At 38.8% G+C, this 22,919-nt stretch overlaps 1 protein-coding gene across 2 annotated transcripts in view; it reads left to right on the plus strand.

Moving 5' to 3' along the window:
* LOC133881396 (serine/threonine-protein kinase TOR) overlaps positions 1–21,397 on the plus strand; it is a 97,554-nt gene extending 76,157 nt beyond the window's left edge. For both annotated transcript variants that reach the window (XM_062320313.1, XM_062320314.1), the window contains exons 27-57: positions 2,839–2,991; positions 3,066–3,218; positions 3,935–4,006; positions 4,146–4,280; positions 4,409–4,470; positions 4,610–4,707; positions 6,037–6,146; positions 6,225–6,398; positions 6,481–6,546; positions 8,188–8,256; positions 8,346–8,456; positions 9,644–9,784; positions 9,879–10,007; positions 10,118–10,247; positions 10,338–10,552; positions 11,047–11,253; positions 12,373–12,486; positions 12,606–12,809; positions 13,105–13,185; positions 15,028–15,102; positions 15,183–15,249; positions 15,335–15,495; positions 15,622–15,795; positions 16,103–16,231; positions 16,346–16,429; positions 16,803–16,864; positions 16,943–17,015; positions 17,099–17,233; positions 20,270–20,443; positions 20,522–20,787; positions 21,239–21,397. In XM_062320313.1, the coding sequence (XP_062176297.1) occupies positions 2,839–2,991; positions 3,066–3,218; positions 3,935–4,006; positions 4,146–4,280; positions 4,409–4,470; positions 4,610–4,707; positions 6,037–6,146; positions 6,225–6,398; positions 6,481–6,546; positions 8,188–8,256; positions 8,346–8,456; positions 9,644–9,784; positions 9,879–10,007; positions 10,118–10,247; positions 10,338–10,552; positions 11,047–11,253; positions 12,373–12,486; positions 12,606–12,809; positions 13,105–13,185; positions 15,028–15,102; positions 15,183–15,249; positions 15,335–15,495; positions 15,622–15,795; positions 16,103–16,231; positions 16,346–16,429; positions 16,803–16,864; positions 16,943–17,015; positions 17,099–17,233; positions 20,270–20,443; positions 20,522–20,787; positions 21,239–21,257 (3,843 nt within the window). In that variant the 3' untranslated portion in view covers positions 21,258–21,397. The remainder of the gene's footprint in view (positions 1–2,838; positions 2,992–3,065; positions 3,219–3,934; positions 4,007–4,145; positions 4,281–4,408; positions 4,471–4,609; positions 4,708–6,036; positions 6,147–6,224; positions 6,399–6,480; positions 6,547–8,187; positions 8,257–8,345; positions 8,457–9,643; positions 9,785–9,878; positions 10,008–10,117; positions 10,248–10,337; positions 10,553–11,046; positions 11,254–12,372; positions 12,487–12,605; positions 12,810–13,104; positions 13,186–15,027; positions 15,103–15,182; positions 15,250–15,334; positions 15,496–15,621; positions 15,796–16,102; positions 16,232–16,345; positions 16,430–16,802; positions 16,865–16,942; positions 17,016–17,098; positions 17,234–20,269; positions 20,444–20,521; positions 20,788–21,238) is intronic.
* The last annotated feature ends 1,522 nt before the right edge of the window (positions 21,398–22,919 follow it).

Raw genomic sequence — 22,919 nt, forward strand, 5'->3', positions numbered from 1 at the left:
TTGCCTAAATTACAAATCACTCGTTGTATCAAAATTAATTCAGAGATTACTGTGATTGACCTTATTTACAAATCGCTCCATGGAGTCAAATTCCGTTAGGCGCCACGTCGGCACCAATAAGATGGCAACATGTGTCACTCTTAATAAAAAAATGTAAATATATTAAAAATATAAATAAATAAAACTTAAAAATTATTATTATTTAAAAAAAAAAAAATTGGGAAAGAAATGGCATCCAACCCTTTGGGGGTTGCTAGGCCACCCCTAAAGGAACCTAGGGGTGGCCGCGCGCCACCTCTGGCCTTTGGGAATGGCCGCACACCACCTGTAGAGGTGGCCATGGGTGGCACGCAGGCCACCCATGGGGGCTCGGGGTGGCGCGCAGCCACCCCCAAGGGTCGGGGGCCGCTGTGTGCCACCCCTATGTTCCTTTAGGAGGTGGCCTGCGGGCCAGCCTCTGGTGGTGGCTCGTGGCCACCTCGATCCTTTTCCCAATTGTTTTTTTTCTTATTTCTTTTTTCTTTTCTGAATATAAAAATATTTTTTTTAACTTTTATTTATTTATATTTTTTTAATTAAGAGTGACACATGTTGCAATCTTATTGGTGCTAACGTGGCGCCTCACGGAATCTATCAAAATTTTTAACGAAATTTGACTCCAGAGAGCAATTTGTAATTTTGGCCAACCACAGGAATCTATGAATTAATTTTGATACAACAATGAGTGATTTATAATTTAAGCAAACCACATGAACCAATAGTACAATTTTTTCTAAAATTACTGATGCTAGTACGTTTCCTTGCATCGTTAAGGCCTCTAATATTTCCACTTAGAATTTTTATATTCATAGTGGATTAAGAGCCTTATCCTGATTCCGAGGTGACCGAGTTTTGGATGGACTTCTTCTTGAAGCATAATCCACTGAGCTAGACAGATTGAAGAGTTCTCTAACCCCTTTCATCCTGCTGCCTGGGTCTTTTTTTTAGAGGACTCCGTAAGGTAGAATTCTTTTTGGGGATTCATAGAACTTTTGTTTTTCGTTTTTTTTTATCCTTTATTTTTGCTTAATTTTTATTTTCACTTTAATACTCAATGAATTTTGCTTTGTTTCCAAATTATATAAAATTATACCAACTTAGTACGCCTAGAATTGTTGATCTTGGTACAGTTACTTAATTTTCTTTTGATCAAACACAAATTTCTATAGTGCTTCTAATGCAATTGAAAATAAATTTCTGAGTTTGCAATCCAAACACAAGTTTTTGAGTTTGCGGGTCCGGTGTCAACGACCGTTTTTGGGCGCTCTTCTCGGCCGGAGTTCTCGTCACTGGCAGGTTCTGGGTTGGTTACGGCCATGTCTTCTTCCGGGATTGGGTCAAGTAGCTTGCAGGAGCCCCGGGTTTCTCCCCCTTCTCCAGCACCAGTGTCTGTGGCTCCGGTGGTTCTGGATTCTCTTCCGGCTCCGGCTCCTCAGCCTAGTAGCTCAAGTGTTGGTGTTTTGGTTGCTCAGGCGGCCCTTGTTAAGCCGCTTGTTCCTTTCACCTTCCTCCCTTTGCTGGTTTTGGAAGTGGTACCTCTGGTGAATTTGGTTGCTCCTGCGATTCCGGCGAGTCCTCCGGTGACTATTGTTGGGTCTGATTCTTCCGATGTTCCTGGGTTTGCTGCTGCCCCACTGCCTAGCAGTTCTGGGTTCGCTCTTCCGGGTTCTGTCCCCTTGCTGGTTGGGTTTGGGTTGGATCCTTCCTCCTCCTTGTCCTCTCAAGCCCCTGCGGCATCAGTAGAAAAGAAGTCTGCGCAAACCCCGGCGGTTCCAGTAGAAGAGAAGAAGTTTTCTGAAGGTTTGGAGGCTCCTAGTTGGGTACCAGAGTCTGGTGTTGCCCCTCCATTATCTGCTGGGATGAATGAATTGGGCGAGAAGATCTCTTCGGCTGAGAAGTTGACGCCAGAGCGGGAGCTCCCTTTGAAGAAGGTTACAGAGCCTCTAGAGGAGAAGGATCCGCCTTTTGTTTGCGACCAGAATTGGGAGAAGGAGGCTTGGAAGAAGGAGGCAGAGCTTTGGGGGAGGATCTCTGAGATGTATCCGGGGGTGACTAAGGAACAGAGACAGAGGCTCATTGAAATCTGGGGCAAGATGATAGAGCGCAAGAAACACAAAAATAAGAGGAAGCTTCAGAATCTACAAAGTTCTGTCAATTACGGAGACATTAAAGCTTTTTCGAGGTGTAGGAAAGACAAGGCCATTAGGTCGTAGGGTTGTATGCCTTTGGGTTTCTTGTGGGTTGTTCGCTGGTGCTCTTTCGGTTTTTAGGCTTTTCTTGGTTTTTTTGGGTGCGTTGCTTGGGTTCTTTTGTGGGTTGTCTTTTGGGTGTTATTTCGGTTTCTAGGTTTTGTCTTTGGGGCTTTTTTGTTAGGTTTTTGTTCGGGTTTTTTCGGGTCAGCTTTGGCTCTCCTGTGTATTCTGCCTATGTACGTAGGGATGCCTTATGCTTTCATTTCTATAAAATTTTACTTATAAAAAAAAAAAAAAACATTTTTTCCTTTTTTGTAAGGAGCAAAGCTTGAACAGCATTTGTTATTAGAATTGACTGGGAATTTTATAATGCACTGGTTCTGCTTTCTTCTGCAACAAGCATATTTGTTTCACGTGGCTGCTGATTTCTGCTATTACAACATGATTACTGTTATCTTGTTCTGGGAATTATAATTCTAGCATTTCAATAACTGATGTATGTTTGACACTTTCATAGATCTGGTAATGTCTGTTTGTCTTGGCTTGCATATTCTTGTCTCTTATATTATTTGGTTGAGAGGATTTGAGCTATAAATTTTTCATCCAGGTCAATGATGCTCGATTACGCACTGCTGGGGAGGCTTCTCAGCGTAGTACCAAGGAAGATTGGGCAGAATGGATGAGGCATTTTAGCATTGAACTTCTGAAGGAATCTCCTTCTCCAGCCTTACGAACCTGTGCAAGGCTTGCGCAGTTGCAGGTATTGCTAACAGTATTGTTTGTACTTTCTTCCTTTTGAGTTTGGATTTGGGTTCTGATCCTTAGCTTTTGCAGCCTTTCATTGGGCGTGAGTTGTTTGCAGCTGGTTTTGTTAGCTGTTGGGCACAGCTAAATGAGACTAGTCAGAAACAGTTAGTTCGTAGCTTAGAGATGGCTTTTTCATCTCCAAATATTCCTCCAGAAATATTGGGAACACTTCTTAACTTGGTACATCTCTTTTCTTTCACCATATGAACTATTTCTATTTTTGTTACATAATTACATACTGCCTCTGAAAAGTAAAGCATCTGGGAAGTTGATGAGTAGTGGTTGGAGGAGTAACTGTAGCGTTGTTAGGAGAGTGGTGATTTATATATGAGGTGATGGTTTTGGTATGTCAGGAACAAAAAAGTATTGGAGGGACTGAAGATTCTTATATGTAACACTTAATGGCGATGCTATATTGTTATTCTCTTGGTTATTAGTTCATCTGAGATATGGTTCTACCTTATTGTTTTTCGGCTTTTTTGATATTATAATTTCCATATCCAACAATAAATCTAATATATCCAAGAAACTTGGATCGCAAAGATGGTTCCCCCTCCCCCCTCTCTTTCCAACTCGATAGGGCCATGTTTGCATTCCAACCATTATATGATATTACTTTCATCACCAAGTGCTGAGTCGAGTTTGTTTTCTTTGATGCCTTGGAACCATCTAGCTGTTGTGTTCCTGAGGTCCACACTGCAAGTGATTAACAAAGGTAGAGAGTTGGTAGGGATGTTGGAAAGGTGGTACTGAATGAGACTTATTCTCTATAGTTTATGCCTTTTTCTTCTGTTTAAGCCCTAATCCAAAATCCAATGAGGGTAGGTTAGGAGTGCCTTCCTACATCAGAACTAACATTTGTTTCAATCTATTGAAATTATTAACTGATTCTGCAGGCAGAATTCATGGAACATGATGAGAAACCTCTTCCTATTGACATACGCCTTCTTGGTGCTCTGGCAGAAAAGGTGTGCTTTCTCCTAATATAGTTTCTGGAATTTTACATTCTGTCTCAAAAACAACCTTTTTTCCTGTCAAGTTTGTTTCATGTTATCATCTTCTCTAATATGTTTCTTGTATTTCTGCGTTATTAATATGGCATTCCAGTGTCGTGCATTTGCTAAAGCCCTGCACTACAAAGAAATGGAATTCGAAGGAGCACATTCCAAGAAGATGGATGCTAACCCTGTTGCTGTAGTTGAAGCGCTTATACATATAAACAATCAATTACATCAGCATGAGGTATATTAAAAAGAAACTTGCCTTTTCGAAAGTTTATTATTTTGCTGCTACTTTCTGAGTCTAATTTTGATCTTCCACTTTTATGTACATATCTGCTCCCTTTTGATTGATGGAGGTTTATTTTTTAGGCTGCAGTTGGAATATTGACCTACGCCCAGCAACATTTGGATGTTCAATTGAAGGAGTCATGGTAATGTTGACCATTCATCTACCTATTCATTTTCATGCATGAAGATGATGGAGGTCTTTTATGCATATGCAATTTCAATTATTTCCATGTGAAAATCTTAAAAGATACAGAGTACTCACACTAAATTGTATTTGGGTAGGTATGAGAAACTGCAGCGATGGGATGATGCACTCAAGGCTTACACTGCCAAAGCCTCTCAAGCATCTAGTCTACATCTTGTCTTGGATGCCATTTTGGGTCCGTATAAATTAACTTGTTTATTTTTTACTATTGCTTGGAGTATTCCCTTTTTTTTTCTTTTTTCTTTTTTTTCTTTTTTTTTTTTTTTCTCTCGCTTTCTTGCTTGCTGTAATGTTTTTAATATCGAGATTTATTTTGCATGATAACTTCAGAATGAATGAGTTCATTTTTTTTTCCCTGGGCCCGGGCCCCACGAAAAAAAAAAAACCTTTGTAAATAGGAATAAATTTTTATTGCCAGCTTAAGCTGACCAAGTCCTTTCATCTTGAAGATCATATTGTGGTGAAAGATTCCCTTCAAGCCTTGCATGGCAAGGCCTGCACTGTTGCTGTCTCTGAATCGCTAATTGGGGCATGTCTAAAGCCTAGTGCCTTGGACTATTTTCAGTTTTTGGACAATAATGCTTGAAAACAATTTTTGTCTTACCTGTCAAGTCTGACTGCTGGCATGTTTTAGACCATTGGAAGATAACATTGCGTCAAGATAATAACCAAAGCTGAGCCAAGGGTGCAAATGGTGTATCTGAAATACTTTTGACTAATCAAGAGATTATCTATGCTATCAGCACACACTAAATATGTTGGATAACGTTTTCTACACATAGGAAGTCATGGATTTGATTAGTAATGGTATTGACCAAAAAAATCTGCTTGATGTGTAGCAAACATGGATTGATAAAGTATTCTGAAGAGAAGTTAAACTGTGAAGTCTGAAAAACTTTAGCTCTAAAGTTAGTATATGAAAAGGTAGTTGATGGGCTATTGGAAAATGGGAAAAAAGGAAGAAGGAATCTTTGTTGTCCTCGGTGATGATGGAACAGTGATCTTTGTTTCCCCTTTTGTTATAAGATGATGTTACCAGAATCTGTCTAGCAGTATTTTAAATCAAAAAATATGGATGTGTTGTAATATTTCATGTGGTATCTTACATGAATTGCTTAGAGTTGCATTTGGCTGCAACAGGAGTTATATATTATGCATCAGAGATACATTTTTATTTCATAATAACGCATTGACTGATGCTTGGTGCAAGCAATAAATGAAACTTCTATTATACTTATTCTTCTTTATTTGTTTCTGACTTCTTAATTGGCGTTCTTGTTAACCTCTTTCCAAATTCCCATTTAGAGGTTAGATGCCATTCCTTGACTCTCATTGTCCTCTCATCTTCCTTTGTATGTGTTTTTCTTATTTTTTTGGTTCTTTTTCCAGATATGTTTTTGGGTTTTCCCTGATTCTTCCTTGTCATGTTTTAGAGTCTCGAATTTTTGGGATCTTCTATGTTGTATTAGTTTCTGAAAATGCTTCATATGAGTGTCTTTTACAGGGCGGATGCGATGCCTTGCTGCATTGGCTCGATGGGAGGAGCTTAACAGCTTGTGCAAGGAATATTGGATCGCAGCAGAGCCAGCTGCTCGACTAGAAATGGCACCAATGGTTAGGCTTGTGGTGTTAAAATGTTTGTTATCAGTATGCTTACTGCTCATGCTTATGTTCCTTATGCGGTTGTGTCAGGCTGCAAATGCCGCTTGGAACATGGGGGAGTGGGATCAAATGGCCGACTATGTGTCTCGATTGGATGATGGTGATGAAACTAAACTTCGGGGTTTGGGGAACACTACTTCTGGTGGTGATGGAAGCAGTAATGGAACATTTTTCAGGGCTGTCTTATTAGTTCGTAGAGGAAAGGTATGCTTATGTTCCACAAATGTAATACTCGTTACTATACCTTTTGCGATTTTGGGAATCATTTACAATTTTTTTCCTTCAGTACGGTGAAGCGCGCGAGTACGTTGAGAGAGCTAGAAAATGCTTGGCAACAGAACTTGCTGCTTTGGTGAGTTTCTTCTTGAATATTTGGAAACCTTAGCATTTTGTTTGTAACTTTCTTATTCCACTTTAAAACATGATCCTGGTTTCACATTTTGATGTGAACTATATTTTGAGGTTTAAAAGAACTGACCATGTCCTCTTTTTTTTAATTTTTTTTCTTTTTGGGTAGGTAAAAAATCTTTTTTGTGAACTGACCATGTCATGAAGAAAAATAGTCCATTAAAGTGTATTCTAGGAAAGAGGGGGAAAAAAAAAACAGAACAGCACAAGTCATGGATTTGCAAAAAAAATTGAAATTATTATATTTAGGGGTATTTTAGTTATTTAAGTTTGGGGTTGTTTGGTGTCTGGGTAGATGTGTCATTACAGTTCTAGGTTTTTTCATCTTTATTGGGTTTGGGTTGGATCTTATTACTTATTAGGGAGTCTTCTTCTCCTGTAATATAGAGATTAGGTGGACTCCACATTAGGAAAAAATAATGTCATTTTTATAGCTTTTATGTTACTATGTTGGGTTTATTTTGTTTATCTATTTTTTTGCAGTTGCAAAGGTGAGTCAACATCTTGGTTATTTTTAAAATATGATACAAGTCAATGTTTGACATTCTTACAAAAAAAGAAAGAAAGAAAGAAAAACGAAAAAAGAAAAGTGCATCACTGCAGTAAAGGTGAAGAATGCCTTTAATGATCAGATTGGTGCGTCGTCCTAATTTCGGGTTTTATTTGACCCAACAATGAACCTGTCAGCTGAAATAATCATTTTCCTTCTTAGTATCAACCTATGTGACAATCATAGCTTTTGCCTGATTTGGGCTATATCTCACCTAATTACTCAAATTTCATGCACACTGAATTATGGAGATTATAAAAGGAGAGAGAACTTTGAAAACAACACTAAGTTGAGAGATTAATTTTCTGTGCAGCACTTGAGCAATAATCTTGCAACTCTCACTTATTTTCAATAAGAAAATAAATGTGGAATTCTTCTTGAGAAATCCATGTTGCACGGATTCAAGCATCCATTGCATCTCCCCAATACTTCTTCTAGCATGCCACGGTGAAGGCATCTACTCTGGAGGCCTTTTAGTGTCAAGCTCAGGAAGCTCAATGGTCCTCAGTGAAAGTTCACTCTGTAGAAATCCTCATACAGTTTTCCATGAATACTTGCTTTAGTTGAGGATCTTTTTAAAACAATCTTTTTAGAAGTATGATCGGCATCCTCCTGGAAGGAGTTTCTTTATGTACTAAGCAATCTGACATCTCTCCACCATTGCTTGTATGTTGAGAGGTTAGTATTCTGTACCTAAAGTAGAGCCATGTGGCTGTCGATTTCTGATTTTGGTGATATATTTGATCCCACAACTTTAGAATTGTTGGTGGATACTGGTATAGAAATTTTCTATAAATATTGACTAACATCCGTAAACATGCTTGATATGGTGTAATTTTGCAGTTATTATTATTATTATTATAAAGAAGATTGAAACAGAATAGTATATGTGTGCATACTATTTCAAACATTTATGTTAACCCATATATGCTATTTCCTCTAAGATATGGGTTCTGCAGGCTGGTTATTTTCATTGCTAAATTATTCATATTTGATGAGTTGATAATCAAACATCTTTGTATTTTGGATTTTCAGGTTCTGGAGAGCTATGAACGTGCTTATACCAATATGGTCCGTGTTCAGCAGCTCTCCGAACTAGAGGAGGTTTGTCCTGATATTATTTGGAATTCTCTCTTCTGCTTTAATCATTAAAGAAATCACAATATGGGGGAATATATCTGTTTCTCCAACAGGTCATTGATTATTGTACACTTCCTCATGCTGGCTCTGTTGCTGAAGGGCGGCGGGCCCTTATTCTTAATATGTGGAATGAGCGCATACAAGGAGTGAAACGAAACGTTGAGGTAGATATGCGTAACATTTGTTGTTACTTTTTTTTTTTTACTTTTCTATAATCAGGATTAGACATTAAGTTTTCAACATAGTTTTTTATAGAAACAATGTTTACCCTGACTGTAAAGCTAATTCATTGTAGATTTTAGGATTTGGGTGAATGTGTGATGTTTATGGAAATGATGGGGAATTAGGGTGGAATTCTTGGGTCAATATAGTTAGTTTACTCTATGATTAAAAGCAAGAATTTAAAGTAAGAAATGTTTGGTTCATCTGAGCATGCTACCTATGATGAAGCTACAATGTATGGATACTCCGAAGCAGCCAGGCTTGGCTTATTCCTTTGGTATAGCTTTTGATGGCCTTCAATTTGACTTAATGCTAACCATGTGTAGGTTCTCTTTTCATAATTTTTGTAGATTTCATAAAAAGTTGTCACAAAATAAAATCTAAATTGGTTTGACAGCGATTCTGTAACACCCCAGTCCCATATTGGGAAGAGATGAATAGCTCACATAGAGTGAGCGGTTTATAAAGATACTCATGGGTGCTAAGTCCCACATTGCCTAGTTACTATTTAAAACTGGGCTTTATAATAGATTTTAAGAAAGCTCCAAATTGACTAGTCCTTTTGAGGTGATAGTGTAGATATAGCTTACGCTTTTCCCTAGGTCGTTACAAATGGTATCAGAGCCACATAGTAACGTCAGGTCATGTGGTACTGGAGCACTGCATGACGTGGCCCTGATGAGGACGTTAGGGGTTTAAGGGAGGGAGTTTGTAACACCCTGGTCCCATATTGGAAAGAGATGAATAACTCACAGGTGTTAAGTCTCATATTGCCTAGTTAGTAGGTGAAACTGGACTTTATAATAGATTCTAGGAAAGCTCCAAATTGATTAGTCCTTTTGGGGTGATAGCGTAGATGTGGCTAGCGCTTTTTCTTGGGTCGTTACAGATTCGGCCATCTTTTCCGTGTTAATAGGCTAGCGATAAATTGGTATTTTCAGGATATACACGACAACAATGCTTGATTGGTTTAGAAGTTTTTGTTAGACAGGGTTAGCATTTGGTATGGAGTGGTTAGGAGTATGCTTTTGGTTGGATTCTAGAAAAGTCGTGGAATGGGTTGGGAGAGGTTTCCTTTTTTAACTGCAAGACTTCTCCTGCTAAGTTTCTTTGGTGTTTGAATATTCAGGTCTGGCAGGTACTTCTGGCAGTTAGAGCACTTGTTCTACCTCCTACAGAAGATGTTGACACTTGGCTCGAGTTTGCTTCTCTTTGCCAAAGAAGTGGGCGGATCAGCCAGGCTAGATCTACTTTAGTTAAACTCTTACAGGTTTATTTAGCAAATATTTTCCGACAAGGATGTTGAGTTTGAGACTTGTACTCATTCTTGTTTTTTTAACTAACTTTTTATAGAATCTTTTCAGTATGACCCCGAAACATCTCCAGAAAATGTAACGTACCATGGGCCTCCTCAAGTAATGCTGGCATACTTGAAATACCAGTGGTCACTTGGAGAGGATGTTAAGCGCAAGGAAGCATTTGTTAGGCTGCAGGTATATATATTTCCCTCTGTTTAGCCCTCATAATGACCACTTTCTGCTAGCACTACTTACTTTCTAGCCTTCTGACTACATATTTTTCTTGGCCCAAAATTATTCTGTAGAATTTGGCAGTAGAGCTTTCAGGTGCTCCAAGTACTCAAACAGTGATGCCACTCCTTGCCCTTGTATATCTTGAACTTGGAACTTGGCAGTGGGCACTGTCTCCTGGATTGGACGATGAGTCTATTCAAGGTAATGAGTGATTATAATACGCGTATGGTTTTAAATTTCCTTTGAGGATCTGATTGATCTCCTATATTCATTAGTTTCAGTTTTTTGTAGATATCCTTGTGTCATTCAAGAAGGCCACTCAATATGCAAACAAATTGGCACATGCATGGCATATGTGGGCATTGTTCAATACAGCAGTAATGTCTCATTATACAATAAGAGGTTTTTCCGATGTTGCTGCACGGTTTGTTGTTGCTGCAGTCACTGGATATTTTCATTCAATAGCATGTGCAGCAAATGGTCAAGGTGTTGATGATAGTTTGCAGGTAAACCAGATCCCTGTATCCTAGGCCTTCTTGCAAAATGAACTTTTCCTTGGCTTTTTCACTCTGCTTAAAGAGATTCTGTGCGGTTAATTTTTCTGAGGATACATCTTGCCCATGTAGCTGCTTTACATTTGGAAACTGATTTGCTTATGTGGGCATATACACAACTTACCCTATCTATTTTTCTGTTGTGAAAGGAGTTGCAATGTTAATGGATGTTGATAAATCTGAGTGTTTTTTTTTTTTTTGTAAGAAATAATGCTTATAAATGCTTGTGTATCAGTACATCAATTTATTAACAGTCATTTATTTGCATATATATTTACATATGGTCCGCATTTCTTAATCACAGCTTTCTGTTGTACACTGCATGTCGTATGTGCCTGGAAATTTGATATTCATCCTTCGTGTGGTTTCTGGATCATGCCTTGTTGCTGTGTTTCAATACTCTGAATCTAATTGATATTTTATTTGGATCCCACTATCTTCTTCAGGATATACTTCGCCTTCTTACATTGTGGTTTAACCATGGAGATACTGCAGAAGTTCAAATGGCACTAAGGAAAGGATTTGAACATGTTAATATTAACACGTGGCTTGTGGTTTTACCTCAAATAATTGCCCGTATACATTCCAATAACCATGCTGTGAGAGAACTAATACAGTCACTTCTGGTTCGAATTGGACAAAGTCATCCACAGGTTTGCTTTCAATGGTTTCTATGCTTATATGATTTTCAAATCCTAACAGTGGTGTGTTAGCAGTAGTGACTGGATAAATTAATTGAATCTTAGGAACTTGTTGAGATTGTGCTTATGCTAGTCAATGGATTTTTAAGTTCTTTATTTGTATCTATGTAACACTAATATTATTATATAGAGGAAGAACTTTACATCAATGAGCTGTTCGCCCTTTTGTGTGTTTTATCTTCTCAAAAATCCATTTGCTCGTTTCATTTCATTATATGTTTTCAATTAGGAACTTGTTGAGATTGTGCTTATGCTAGTCAATGGATTTTTAAGTTCTTTATTTGTATCTATGTAACACTAATATTATTATATAGAGGAAGCACTTTACATCAATGAGCTGTTCACCCTTTTGTGTGTTTTATCTTCTCAAAAATCCATTTGCTCGTTTCATTTCATTATATGTCAACTCTCATTCCCTCTCTCTCCCTCTACCCACAAAAAGAATAAGAACTTACATTTAACCGGTTACATTTTCATGTCCATTTCATCAATCGTCAAACAAATTTGTTGATGAAACAAAGAATATATCCTGCAACTGAATCAAACTCAGCTAAGCCTTCGTCCTACTTTATTGGAAACAAGAATTTTTCCACTGAAAATATCTCAAACATGCGAAGAAATGATCGAAAGGGCTGTATTTGCTAGAGAATTTAGTTAATCACTGGGCAACCTGGACAGGACATTCACTGGATAGGCATTTGTGGGATGCCGTTCTTGAGATGAATAGATATAAATATTATATAAGGTAAAATGTCAGAAAGGGCTTCTCCTTTAAGCATTTAGCATAAAGAAAGCGGTGAAAAAGGGCCTTGAGCTTTCGGCTGATATTTTGTCGGCATGTCTGTGCCTCACTGTATGCAGTTAAATTGCATTTTTTTCATTGGGTTATTGGCGTGTTTCAATTGAAAGCTTTTATATTTGGATGAATGGTGATATCCCTCTTCAAGTTACCTCTTGGATTGACTTTCTTTGTGCTCAACTGTCTTGTCGCAGGTCATGTATTATTACAGTTTCCTCTCATTTTATTTTTGTTTGTTCCATGTGATTATAGTCATTAAATTCCTTTCACAGGCTCTTATGTACCCACTTCTAGTAGCTTGTAAATCGCTAAGTAATTCACGTAAAGCAGCTGCCCAAGAAGTGGTTGACAAAGTTCGGCAGCATAATGGTGTACTTGTGGATCAGGTGAAATGATTTCTAAATTTAATTTTTATTTTTATTTGCCTCTCCCTTTTCTTCTATTTCTTTTTCGTTTCTTTTTTTACGAAAAAGAAAAGAATTTATAAGTAGATTCTTCTCTACAGGCACAGCTTGTATCGATAGAATTAATTCGGGTCGCAATACTTTGGCATGAGATGTGGCATGAAGCATTGGAAGAAGCTAGTCGTTTATATTTTGGTGAACATAACATTGAGGGGATGCTAAAGGCGTTGGAGCCATTGCATGAAATGCTCGAAGAAGGGACTATGAGGAATAATACGACCATAAAAGAGAGAGCATTCATTGAGGTTTTAGCATAATTGACACCCGTTTGTGTCCTCTCTTATATTACAAAACTAATAGCCTGTGCTTATTTTGCATCGTGTGCGGATAGTATTATCATAGTTTCACTTCTAATCTCTATGTTTAGCTTACCTAAATGTTGTGAACTTCCTAAACTGTTGGATGGAGTCACATATCACCATAGCTTGGAAATCTTTAAAAAAATTCTAGAAATTCTTTCACTTTCTGACCTTTAAAGCATTAAAGATAACCTTCTCTTCCAATTCTTAATGGGCGGTTCTGTTCCATTATGATTTCCAGGCTTATCGTCATGAACTACAAGAGGCTTATGAGTGTTGCATGAAATATAAGAGAACTGGAAAAGATGCTGAGCTTACTCAGGTATAAAATCTTTCAAATGTAAATTTGGTCCTTTATTATCTGAGGTATATCCAATCTTTACTTACCAATCTTTATTAAAAAAAAGTTGAGTAGTGAAAAGGATTTGAGAAAGATAAGATAGGTGCGGGTTAGTAGTAAAAGGATATGATTATTTAAGATGCACAAACAATATTGTCTCAGATAATACTGAATTATGAAAAAGGATTCATGGAGCCACTATGAATTAGTTTGAGAAAATGATTGAAGTGGCTGACTTCAATTAGTTGGGATTGAAGCTTATTTGAGTCGGTCTTTAGGTTCCCGAAATTGGGTGATACCATCATACCTAAAACTCAAAAAAAAAAAACATCTTAAACCTCCAATAAAGACAAGGTGGAGGTAAATCCCAGATGAAGGCCAAGCCAAGTGAAGGGTAATCTGGGGAAGCATTGGCTTATGAATCTCCAGTCACTTCAGAAGCTTCATAATAGTGGAGGTGAACCTCAGATGAAGGTGAATAGTGACACCAGCGGCCCATGTTTAGGGTGGCGGGGAACCATTGCCCGCATCTTTTTGCATTACTACTTTCTAGTTCGTTTGTGGGATGTTTTACTTGATATGTTCAGCTTCTTTTTTCTCCCTTTTACGATGAGCTTAATCAGATTTAATCATGTATTCTTAATCTCAGTCACAAGAATTTTTCCATTCAAGTTAATGCTCCTTTGGAGTTGAATGCCTATGCTGGTTAGTCGGGGGCTTGTAAAACTATAGTTCTCTTTTTGCATTTGCCTAACTCGACTGTGACAGTAAGTTGAGAACCTCGAGACAAGTTTGTGTAAGACTGTTCTAAAAATTGCTGAAGCTTTTCATCTCAGGGAAAAATGGTTTTCTACTTAATATTCAGAAAACTGATTATCTGATTCTATTAAATTATAGTTCACTATAGAATATCTTATGCACCTTTATATGTGTAATATGAATGCTCTGCACATAGCCAGACTTTGAATCTTCTATCTGCATGCAGTTGCTCCTGCTCCAGATTTTTTGCTTTGTGGTTCCTAGGGCTCTTCTGTTTGAATTAAAGTTACACTGTTTATAATATGATGAATCTATATTTCATGTGTTTATATGCTTGTTCTCTGCTTTCTACCCAGACGGGTTGTTGTGACAAAACCAATTTTAGGGATCCCCAATAAAACAGAAAATAGCAGAATAGAAGATAACACAATCACACAAGACACCAAGGTTTAATTAGTTCGGCTTAATAAGCCTACATCCACTGGCGGAGACGATCCGGAGAATATTCACTAACGAAAGGTAGAGTGCAAAGAGTAGTACAGAGATAACCACTCATATCCAAAAGGCTCAGTATACCCAAATCTCACTCTCACTCGAAAAAGAATTATACAAAAGAGATAATACTCTAAATTCTCTAGGCCACTGTGTGGCCAACACAAATAGTAAGAATCTACAAAGTGAGATGCAATCTTTCTTCTCTTTTTTCTGTCTTCTCTACTGCCACGAAGAAGTTGCTGCCTCTCTAGCCTTTTTCTCTCCTCTTTTCTGCATGACCGAGTGGCAATAAGTCTTATATATAAAGAAGAGTCAGCCAAGTACTTCACGGTGAAGGAAGAGAATTACTTCTCATGAAGTAATGCTACGGATGAGACAAAAGACGTGCAGAAAAAAGGATAAAAAAATCAGCCATAAAAGGCTGGGGCCCACACTCAAGACTTGATTAATTCAAGTCATATCACGACACGGGTTATAAGGCAACAATCTGGGCTTAAGGGGTCAACTTGTAGTTGTTTCATATATTGTGGTAACAATGGGTGCTAATATTTCAATTTGTGTCTTGGTCAGGCATGGGATCTCTATTATCATGTATTCAGAAGAATAGATAAGCAGCTTCAAAGTCTTACCACCCTGGATCTGGAGGTAAGAAGAATCTTTCTTCATATGAGATTTTTTTCCCCATTAGACTTGCATTAAACATTTTTTTCTTTCTTTCCTACAAGTCTGTCTCTCCGGAGTTGATAGAATGTCGCAATTTGGAGCTTGCTGTTCCTGGGACATATCGTGCTGGTAAGTTCAAGCATATATTTTCATGACGTGTTGGTGTTAGCCCTGTGAGTTGTCCTCTAATATATACATGCTTTTTATATTTCAGATTCCCCAGTTGTGACAATTAGATCATTCGCACCCCAGCTCGGTATTATAACATCTAAACAGCGACCTCGGAAATTGACGATTCATGGGAGTGATGGTAAGGATCATGCCTTCTTGCTAAAGGGACATGAAGATTTACGCCAAGATGAACGTGTCATGCAGGTATTGTGGTTAAGTTCAGGATTCCGGGGTTTGAAAGCATATCTTGTTTCTGTTGTCTTTATAAATGTTACTATTTCTCAGTATGTCAGACACAAACATGCTCTGACATTCTTGATCTTGCCACAGCTTTTCGGTTTGGTTAATACCCTGCTGAAGAATTCTAGGGAAACGGAAGAAAAGGATCTCTATATTGAAAGATATTCTGTCATTCCATTATCTCCAAACAGTGGATTGATTGGTTGGGTCCCACATTGTGACACCCTTCACCAACTCATTCGGGAGTACAGGGAGGCCAGAAAGGTCAGTTGAAGTTCATTGGATGCTGTCATTTTAGTCTCAGAAATCCCCATGTTCTCTCTACCTCTCCCCATGTGTGTGTGTGTGTGTGCACCCGTGCGTGCGTGTGTATGTACGCTTACACACGCACTTGTGCACACTCACAAGTCTGTGATGTTTTGTGTTTTGTTGGCATGTATTGTTCGGTGGTTGCATGGAGCTTTTAGGGTAGATGCTTTTAACTGGTGTTTAACTGCAAGTGTTAGTGTATGGATGCCTGAGGTTTCAGAGTAGCTGCATAACTTATTTTATAAATGTTTCATGGTTTCAGATTGCCCTGAATCAAGAACACAAATATATGCTGAGTTTTGCTCCAGATTATGACCATCTGCCACTCATTGCTAAAGTGGAAGTGTTTGATTATGCCCTGCAAAATACTGAAGGAAATGACCTTGAAAGGGTATGTCTTCATCTGAAATACTTATTGCTTCTTCCTCTCTGTATAAATTGCTGCTGGCTTCTGCTCTGCTGTTATCATGTAATTCCAAGCTTGCATTGAACTGGCTTTTAACAGGTTCTTTGGTTGAAAAGTCGCACTTCTGAGGTATGGCTGGAGAGGAGGACAAATTATACTAGAAGTTTAGCAGTCATGAGCATGGTATGTGTTTACCTTGTTCCATCTTTCATTTTCATTTTTTTTTTTTTTCTGTTGTCCACCCCCCCACCCAACCCCAAAAAAAAAGCTTCAGAAGTTCAGTCTATTTATTAAATGTGCATCTTTAGAGTGCTAATTAATAATATTAGTCTCATTCCATAACTTTGTCAAATGATCTTATTGCACATAGATGTGAGTTCTGTACTAATTTAGTAGCTTTTAAGCACGACGATGTTAAGTTATCCATACCAAAGCTTCACAACTCATTTCATCAGGGAGCCTGCTAGTATTTCCTTTTTTATTTTTTTTTTTGTAATATTTGCTCATCTAATTTTAAGTTTTAAGGTGAGCTAAAGATAAGTTGCTCACATTGCAGGTGGGTTACCTACTTGGCTTAGGCGACCGTCACCCAAGTAATCTTATGCTACACCGCTCTAGGTACCATATAGTAAAGAAATGTAGGTGTACTTTTTTAATTAATTTTACAGCATCTTACATTTTAATGTTCTGTTGCAGTGGCAAGATTTTGCACATTGATTTTGGAGACTGCTTCGAATCTTCAATGAACCGGGAGAAGTTTCCCGAGAAGGTATCTCAGTTTATTGTAATAATTCCTCATGTTTGTGGATTTTTATTGGTTCCAATTCTTATATTCTAGAATTCATAATGTAGGTGCCCTTCCGCTTGACTAGAATGCTTGTGAAAGCTATGGAGGTTAGTGGTATCGAGGGCAACTTCCGTTCAACTTGTGAAAATGTGATGCAAGTTCTCCGAACGAATAAAGACAGCGTCATGGCTATGATGGAGGTATGGACACCAGAACTCCGTTGTTATGTTTTTGATTCTGTAAGCTTTGCAATTAGGACAAGTTCATGTTCTAAATTTAATTACTTGGTATGGATTAGGTGAGACACACTTCCACATAGGATAAACTATCATATGGGTAATATCATTTGGTCTATGAAAGCTATAATTTGTTAAAATATTAATTCAATGATTAAATTTATCAATTCCTATCAACTTAAGCTTTTGGGATAGCCCTACAAGGCCTAATCCCCTTTGCTTAGGGATATTATCAGACGTCCGGTTGCTGTGCGGGGATAGTGTTTTGAGCATCAGGTGTTTGTGTGTTGCACTAGTAGCTCGCGTAGGGGTGTCAGCCGGTGGGTCTCGTGACTGTGGCTCTTTTTCGTTGAAAATGTGAACATCCTCTGGGTCGGCCGCTTGGGTTCTGGGTGTTGTTTGAGATGGAGATAAGTTTTATCGTGGAGTCGAAGACTTGTTTTATCGGTTCTGGATGGGGTGTCGACGCTGAGGGTGGGGGAGAAGAGAAAAAGCTTCTCCGGTGAAATTTTCATTAGTTCTTCGTGTTCTAAGTGGTTGGCTTCGACGTTGGAGAATCTCGTGGGTTATCCGGAAGATCAAGTCTTCATCAAATCTTTTAGGGAAGGATTAAGAGTCTTGATTGCTTGAAGGTGTAACCAAGCCGGTCGTTTCTTAGAGGTAGCATCATTCAGGATGGGTGGCCGAAAAGGGTTTATACTGATCCCTGAGGGACGTGGAGGTTGGGGTTGGATCAAATTCTCCGACAAGCTGAGAAAGGCCGTAGTTTCCTTCTCTGCTTTAGTGGGTTGGGGGTCTGGGTCCTTGCATGAGTCAGTGGAGAATAAGGGGAAGGAAGTAGAGGCATAGCCGGGTTTGGTTCCTTTCACGAAGGGGCCCTCCTTTGTGGAGGTGTTAAAGGCAGGCTCGGCCGCTGTCGTGAAGAAGGTGCCTATCGTGGGGGATCGTTTTTCTGGGAGAAATGTTACGCCGGTGGAACAGTGTGATCTTGACCTTCTATCAGCGGTGAGGGTGTTAGATGCAGATCTGAGGTCGGCGTTGGACTATTCTACCTTGGAGTCTTCTTCGTTTGATCTATTGGGTAAGGACCAGCCTCTCCGTCTGCTGGGTAAGACTTTTCTTCCACATGCAAGTTTGAAATTTGTAATTTCAAAGTTGCGCACGTGGAGTAAGCGGGTCATAGGGTTCAACATGGTATGGACTGAGACGAAAGGGCTTGCGTTTGGGTTGTCTCATGCCAAAACCCAGATCCTCCTAGTCGTCGAGTTTCATGCCAGAGACGACGTTGGGGGCCTCTTCTAGGCTGTGCGAAGACATTCTACCGGAGTTAATGATGGAGTTTCCCTATGGGGATCCTTTGTGCGAAGACAAACCTAGGGGTGGGTCGTCTCTAGTTAAGTCGGCTCCTCCGTTCGTCCTCCCACCTCTGCCGACTGCGGAGATGCCGGCTCTGGCAACTTTGGCTGCTTCTCCGGCATTGACTGGGCTGTTGTGTGGTGTAGAGCTCTCCGTCTCAACTATTCCTTCTCCCTTAGGGGCCTTTGAGTTGGGGAGGAAGATTCGTTTTTCCCCCTCCCCCTTGCTACAAAGTCGCCCTTTTCAGCATTATTACATGAGGGCTAGGGAGCTCAGGGTAGGGCATTTTGTGTTATGGAATGATGGGTTTATATTAGACTCTTTGGAAGCTTCGAAGCTATCTGCAGGATCTGCTCTTTTTAAGGATGCGGGTGAAGAGTTTCATGCGAAAAAGAAGACAGAGACTCCAACAAAACAGGGTCTATTTTGGAAGGAATTTCTCAATCTTCCCCCGATTGTTTCTGTCCCTCCCGTTTTGCCGCGGGAGGTCAAGGACGTCGGTGTTGCAGGACCTTCCTCTCCTCCGAGTGGCTGCATCATTCCTCATTCCGTTGAGGGAAATGGTTTATCCCAATCTCGGAATTGGCCTATCGGTTTTGATCATAACGGGGAGGTCGTAGTTTGGGAGGAGGAAGATGATTATTGGGAGGGATTGCCCTTGGATTGGGCATTGGAAGGGCTTTTGGGGAGGAGGTCTTGGCAATTAGGAATGCCATGGAAGAAGATTTTCGGCTGAAGAAGATGATTGCATGCCAAAAGTCTAAAGGAAAAAGGGAGCTACTTAATTTGTATAGCTCCATCAATTATAGTGTTGTGAAAGATCCCTCTAGGAGTAGGAAAGGCAAGGCACACATGATGTAGGTTTGTGTGCTTTGGTGGCCGGTGGGTTGTTTAGTATCTTACTTGGGTTCTATTGTAGTTTGTTTTGGGGTTTTTCTTCGTTTTCGGGGGTTTAGGTTTTGTTGGTTTTGTTGGGTTTTTACAGGTTAGCTTTGGTTGTTCCTGTGTGCGTAGAGGGTCTTCTTACTTGCCAAAAAAAAAAAAAAAATAGCTTTTGGGATAAGTGGAGATTTAATATAGTATTAAAGCAGAAATCTTGAGTTCAAATCTTTACTCCATAGTTTATTTTCCATTTCAATTAAATATTTTGTGTTGAACTTTACTGTTGAGGGGAAGTTTGAGTCCACACGTAAGAAGAGTGTTAAAGTAATGATTAAATTTATAATTTCCAATCAGCTTAAGATAAATGATGATTTAATATAATTGTGGGATATAAATAATTTACAACAATTTGGATAATAATATCCAGGACAAAGGGGAATAAACAAATGTGTCCTGCCATTAGCTATTTATGCCTTTGCTGCCCAAAGGATAAATTAATTAATTGAAAATCAAGTAAATGATGGCTGTTTAGTTGTTCAGAAATTCAGAGGGTAAAGGTACTCGCACTTATTTCTTAGGGTGGGTGAAAAAAGAGGTTTTGGGTTTCTTCAAAAAAAAATTAAAAATTTTTTTTTTTTTTCCGGTGGTGTGGGGTTGAGTCTGGTTGTATGTCCTTTTGACCCACTACGAAATAGAAATAGCAAATATTGCTTGCTCAAACAGTTGAATAAGGAAGCTGATTCTTAGTTGTACCTGTTTCAGGCCTTCGTTCACGATCCTCTAATTAATTGGCGTCTTTTCTACTTCAATGAAGTCCCACAAATGTCAGTGTTTGCCGGCACTAATGTCCCTCCTGTTGTGAATGCTGAGGAATCTGCTCCAAATAGAGAGCTTGCTCAACCTCAGCGGGGGGCTCGGGAAAGGGAGCTTCTTCAGGTATTTCAGAATCTTGATTGTAAAATAATATGAAATGGTTCTACTGGGTAGTGCTCATACTATCAGTTGGTTGTGTAGGCTGTTAATCAACTTGGCGATGCTAATGAGGTCTTGAATGAGCGCGCTGTGGTTGTAATGGCTCGGATGAGTAATAAACTCACTGGACGTGATTTTTCTACTTCCTCTTCTGCACCCACCAGTTCTATTCAACATGTTGTAAACCACAGCACCTTAATTTCTGGCGATACCCGTGAAGTTGATCATGGATTATCTGTTAAACTGCAAGTTCAGAAGTTGATTATCCAAGCTAGATCGCATGAAAATTTGTGCCAAAATTATGTCGGGTATGATGTTGCTTTATTTTCTCTGCTCTTTTTTATTTTACATGCATTTGAAGTATTATTTTATTTAGGTATGATTTATATAAAGCGCACAAATATTTTGCCAGTTATGAACATCACACACCTATTATACTTGCCTATTATTATATCTCCAGTAATTTTATATATAATAACTTGTGGTATTGCCCGATCAAGGTAAAAACAATCACCAATTTACACTTGGGGATCATTATTGGGTCAGCCACTAGTTTGTCCAAAACTTATTAGGCTAATAAAAAGTGAAAGATTTTCTGACCCGACCGTTCTGTCTTTTTTTTTTTTTATCGAACTTTCAAATAGTAGTACTCATGGAAACTTCCTGGATTTCTGAATCTGCAACTGGCTATATGCTGATAGTGTTTGATCGACACGAAATTCTGATATCTTATTATCACTGCATTTGTGCTTGTTTCAGGTGGTGTCCCTTTTGGTAAACAAAGGGCAATTGTATATGATGTGTATATATTTTGTACAGAGCTGACCTTCTGGGAAGTCCTTTCTCCACTTGTGTGTTATTGTATTTTATGTATAGATTCAATTCCTATCAATAAAAAGATGTTTTGTTTCTCATATAGTCTTTGCGTTTTAATTGCTCCAGAAATTGATACCTCTTTGTACATGTACAACCTAGCATAATTGAAGGCCAAGATGGTCAAGTTCTAATTGTTGGGAAAAAAAATAAATTTTTTTTTATCAAATCTCTTGGTTGGAATTAAAAATTGGGAAATTATCTCATACTCCCAAGTTTTAATCATGTATATAAAAATCAGTTTTGAGTTTTGGTCATGCGATAAATAGGTTATCCGGTATATTTTTTCATCTAAATAGGTCTCTGTTTTACATAAAATTAATAAAAATTGTCACGTGTATCAATGGTCATCTCATCATGTCATATATGCACAAAAACTTTGGAAAAAAACTTGGGTATATTTTATCTCACCATGTCATATGCACAATTTATTTATTTATTAAAAAAAAAAAAAAAAAAAAAAAAAAAAAAAAAAAAAATCCTGAAAAGGGGTTGGAATCAACCCCGTCCCTTTTATGGGGGAATGGCCAGAATTTAAAATGAGACAGGCTCTAAAATGAGACTGTAGCCCTCAAACTCAAACGACGGGCCATTGCCTATCACGGCCATATTTTACTACACAGGCGCAAGCGCCCTGGGAGCTGCCTGAACAGTCGAAAGGAGATACCTCCCGAAGTGCTTGGGAGGCACCCTGAACGTTTTCGTGTCTGCGAGCCGTCGGAGATCAAAGCGGAGGCGGTAAGGTTAAGGCGCCAATCAAACAGAAAAGAGGCCTGAAAATCAATAGAAGAAGAACAGTTAAGAGAAGCAGATGCCAAAAATGGGTAATGCCAAATGCATACAGAGGATAAACAAATCGTGGATAGCTTTAGAGCAAGACGAAAAGATATTTCACCCATTCCAAGAAGGAGAATCCCAAAAGGCTGAACGAGGACCAAGCGATTGGACGAGACTCAAACCATCATGCCTACAAGGGAATTGACATACGTAGGTAAGACTAGTTAAGTCTCGAGTCAAATATGCCAATATGGTCAAGAAATTGACTTGGAAAATATTATACTAAAGAGCCTTATTCGAACGAAAGAAAGACCTTGTTCGAACAAGCTGAAGGAAACATGGATAACATGTTTTAGCTTAGTCATGTTTGGACCAGAGAGAGGTTCCATCTTCACGAAAAACAAACTTGGAGAGCACATTTTAGTTGAGTCACGACTAGACAAAAGAGAAGTTTCAATCGGACGAGATGATGATCGAATGGACCATAATGGCGAACGTTGTGCTTTGACAGACGAAATAGGGAGTTAGTGCATGCTAACTAGATGCTCGTCCGAACAAGACTAATACACGTATGGAGGAGAATGGATATCTAGGTGTCGCAGAACTGTTTGAGTGATGTGGCTTCTGACACAAGCAGCATCTGAACGAGCTTAATTTTAATCCGGACAAGTTGAACAGTAGTGAAAACTTGCTCCCATTCCAATTTCAGATCAGTTATCAAACAGGCCTCCATTACAGCTTTCCACATCCGACGACTCGAGCTATATTCAAAGAACAGGTGATCCCTGCA

The sequence above is a fragment of the Alnus glutinosa genome, chromosome 11 (assembly GCF_958979055.1).
Source record: "Alnus glutinosa chromosome 11, dhAlnGlut1.1, whole genome shotgun sequence".
NCBI classification, from domain to species: Eukaryota; Viridiplantae; Streptophyta; class Magnoliopsida; order Fagales; family Betulaceae; genus Alnus; species Alnus glutinosa.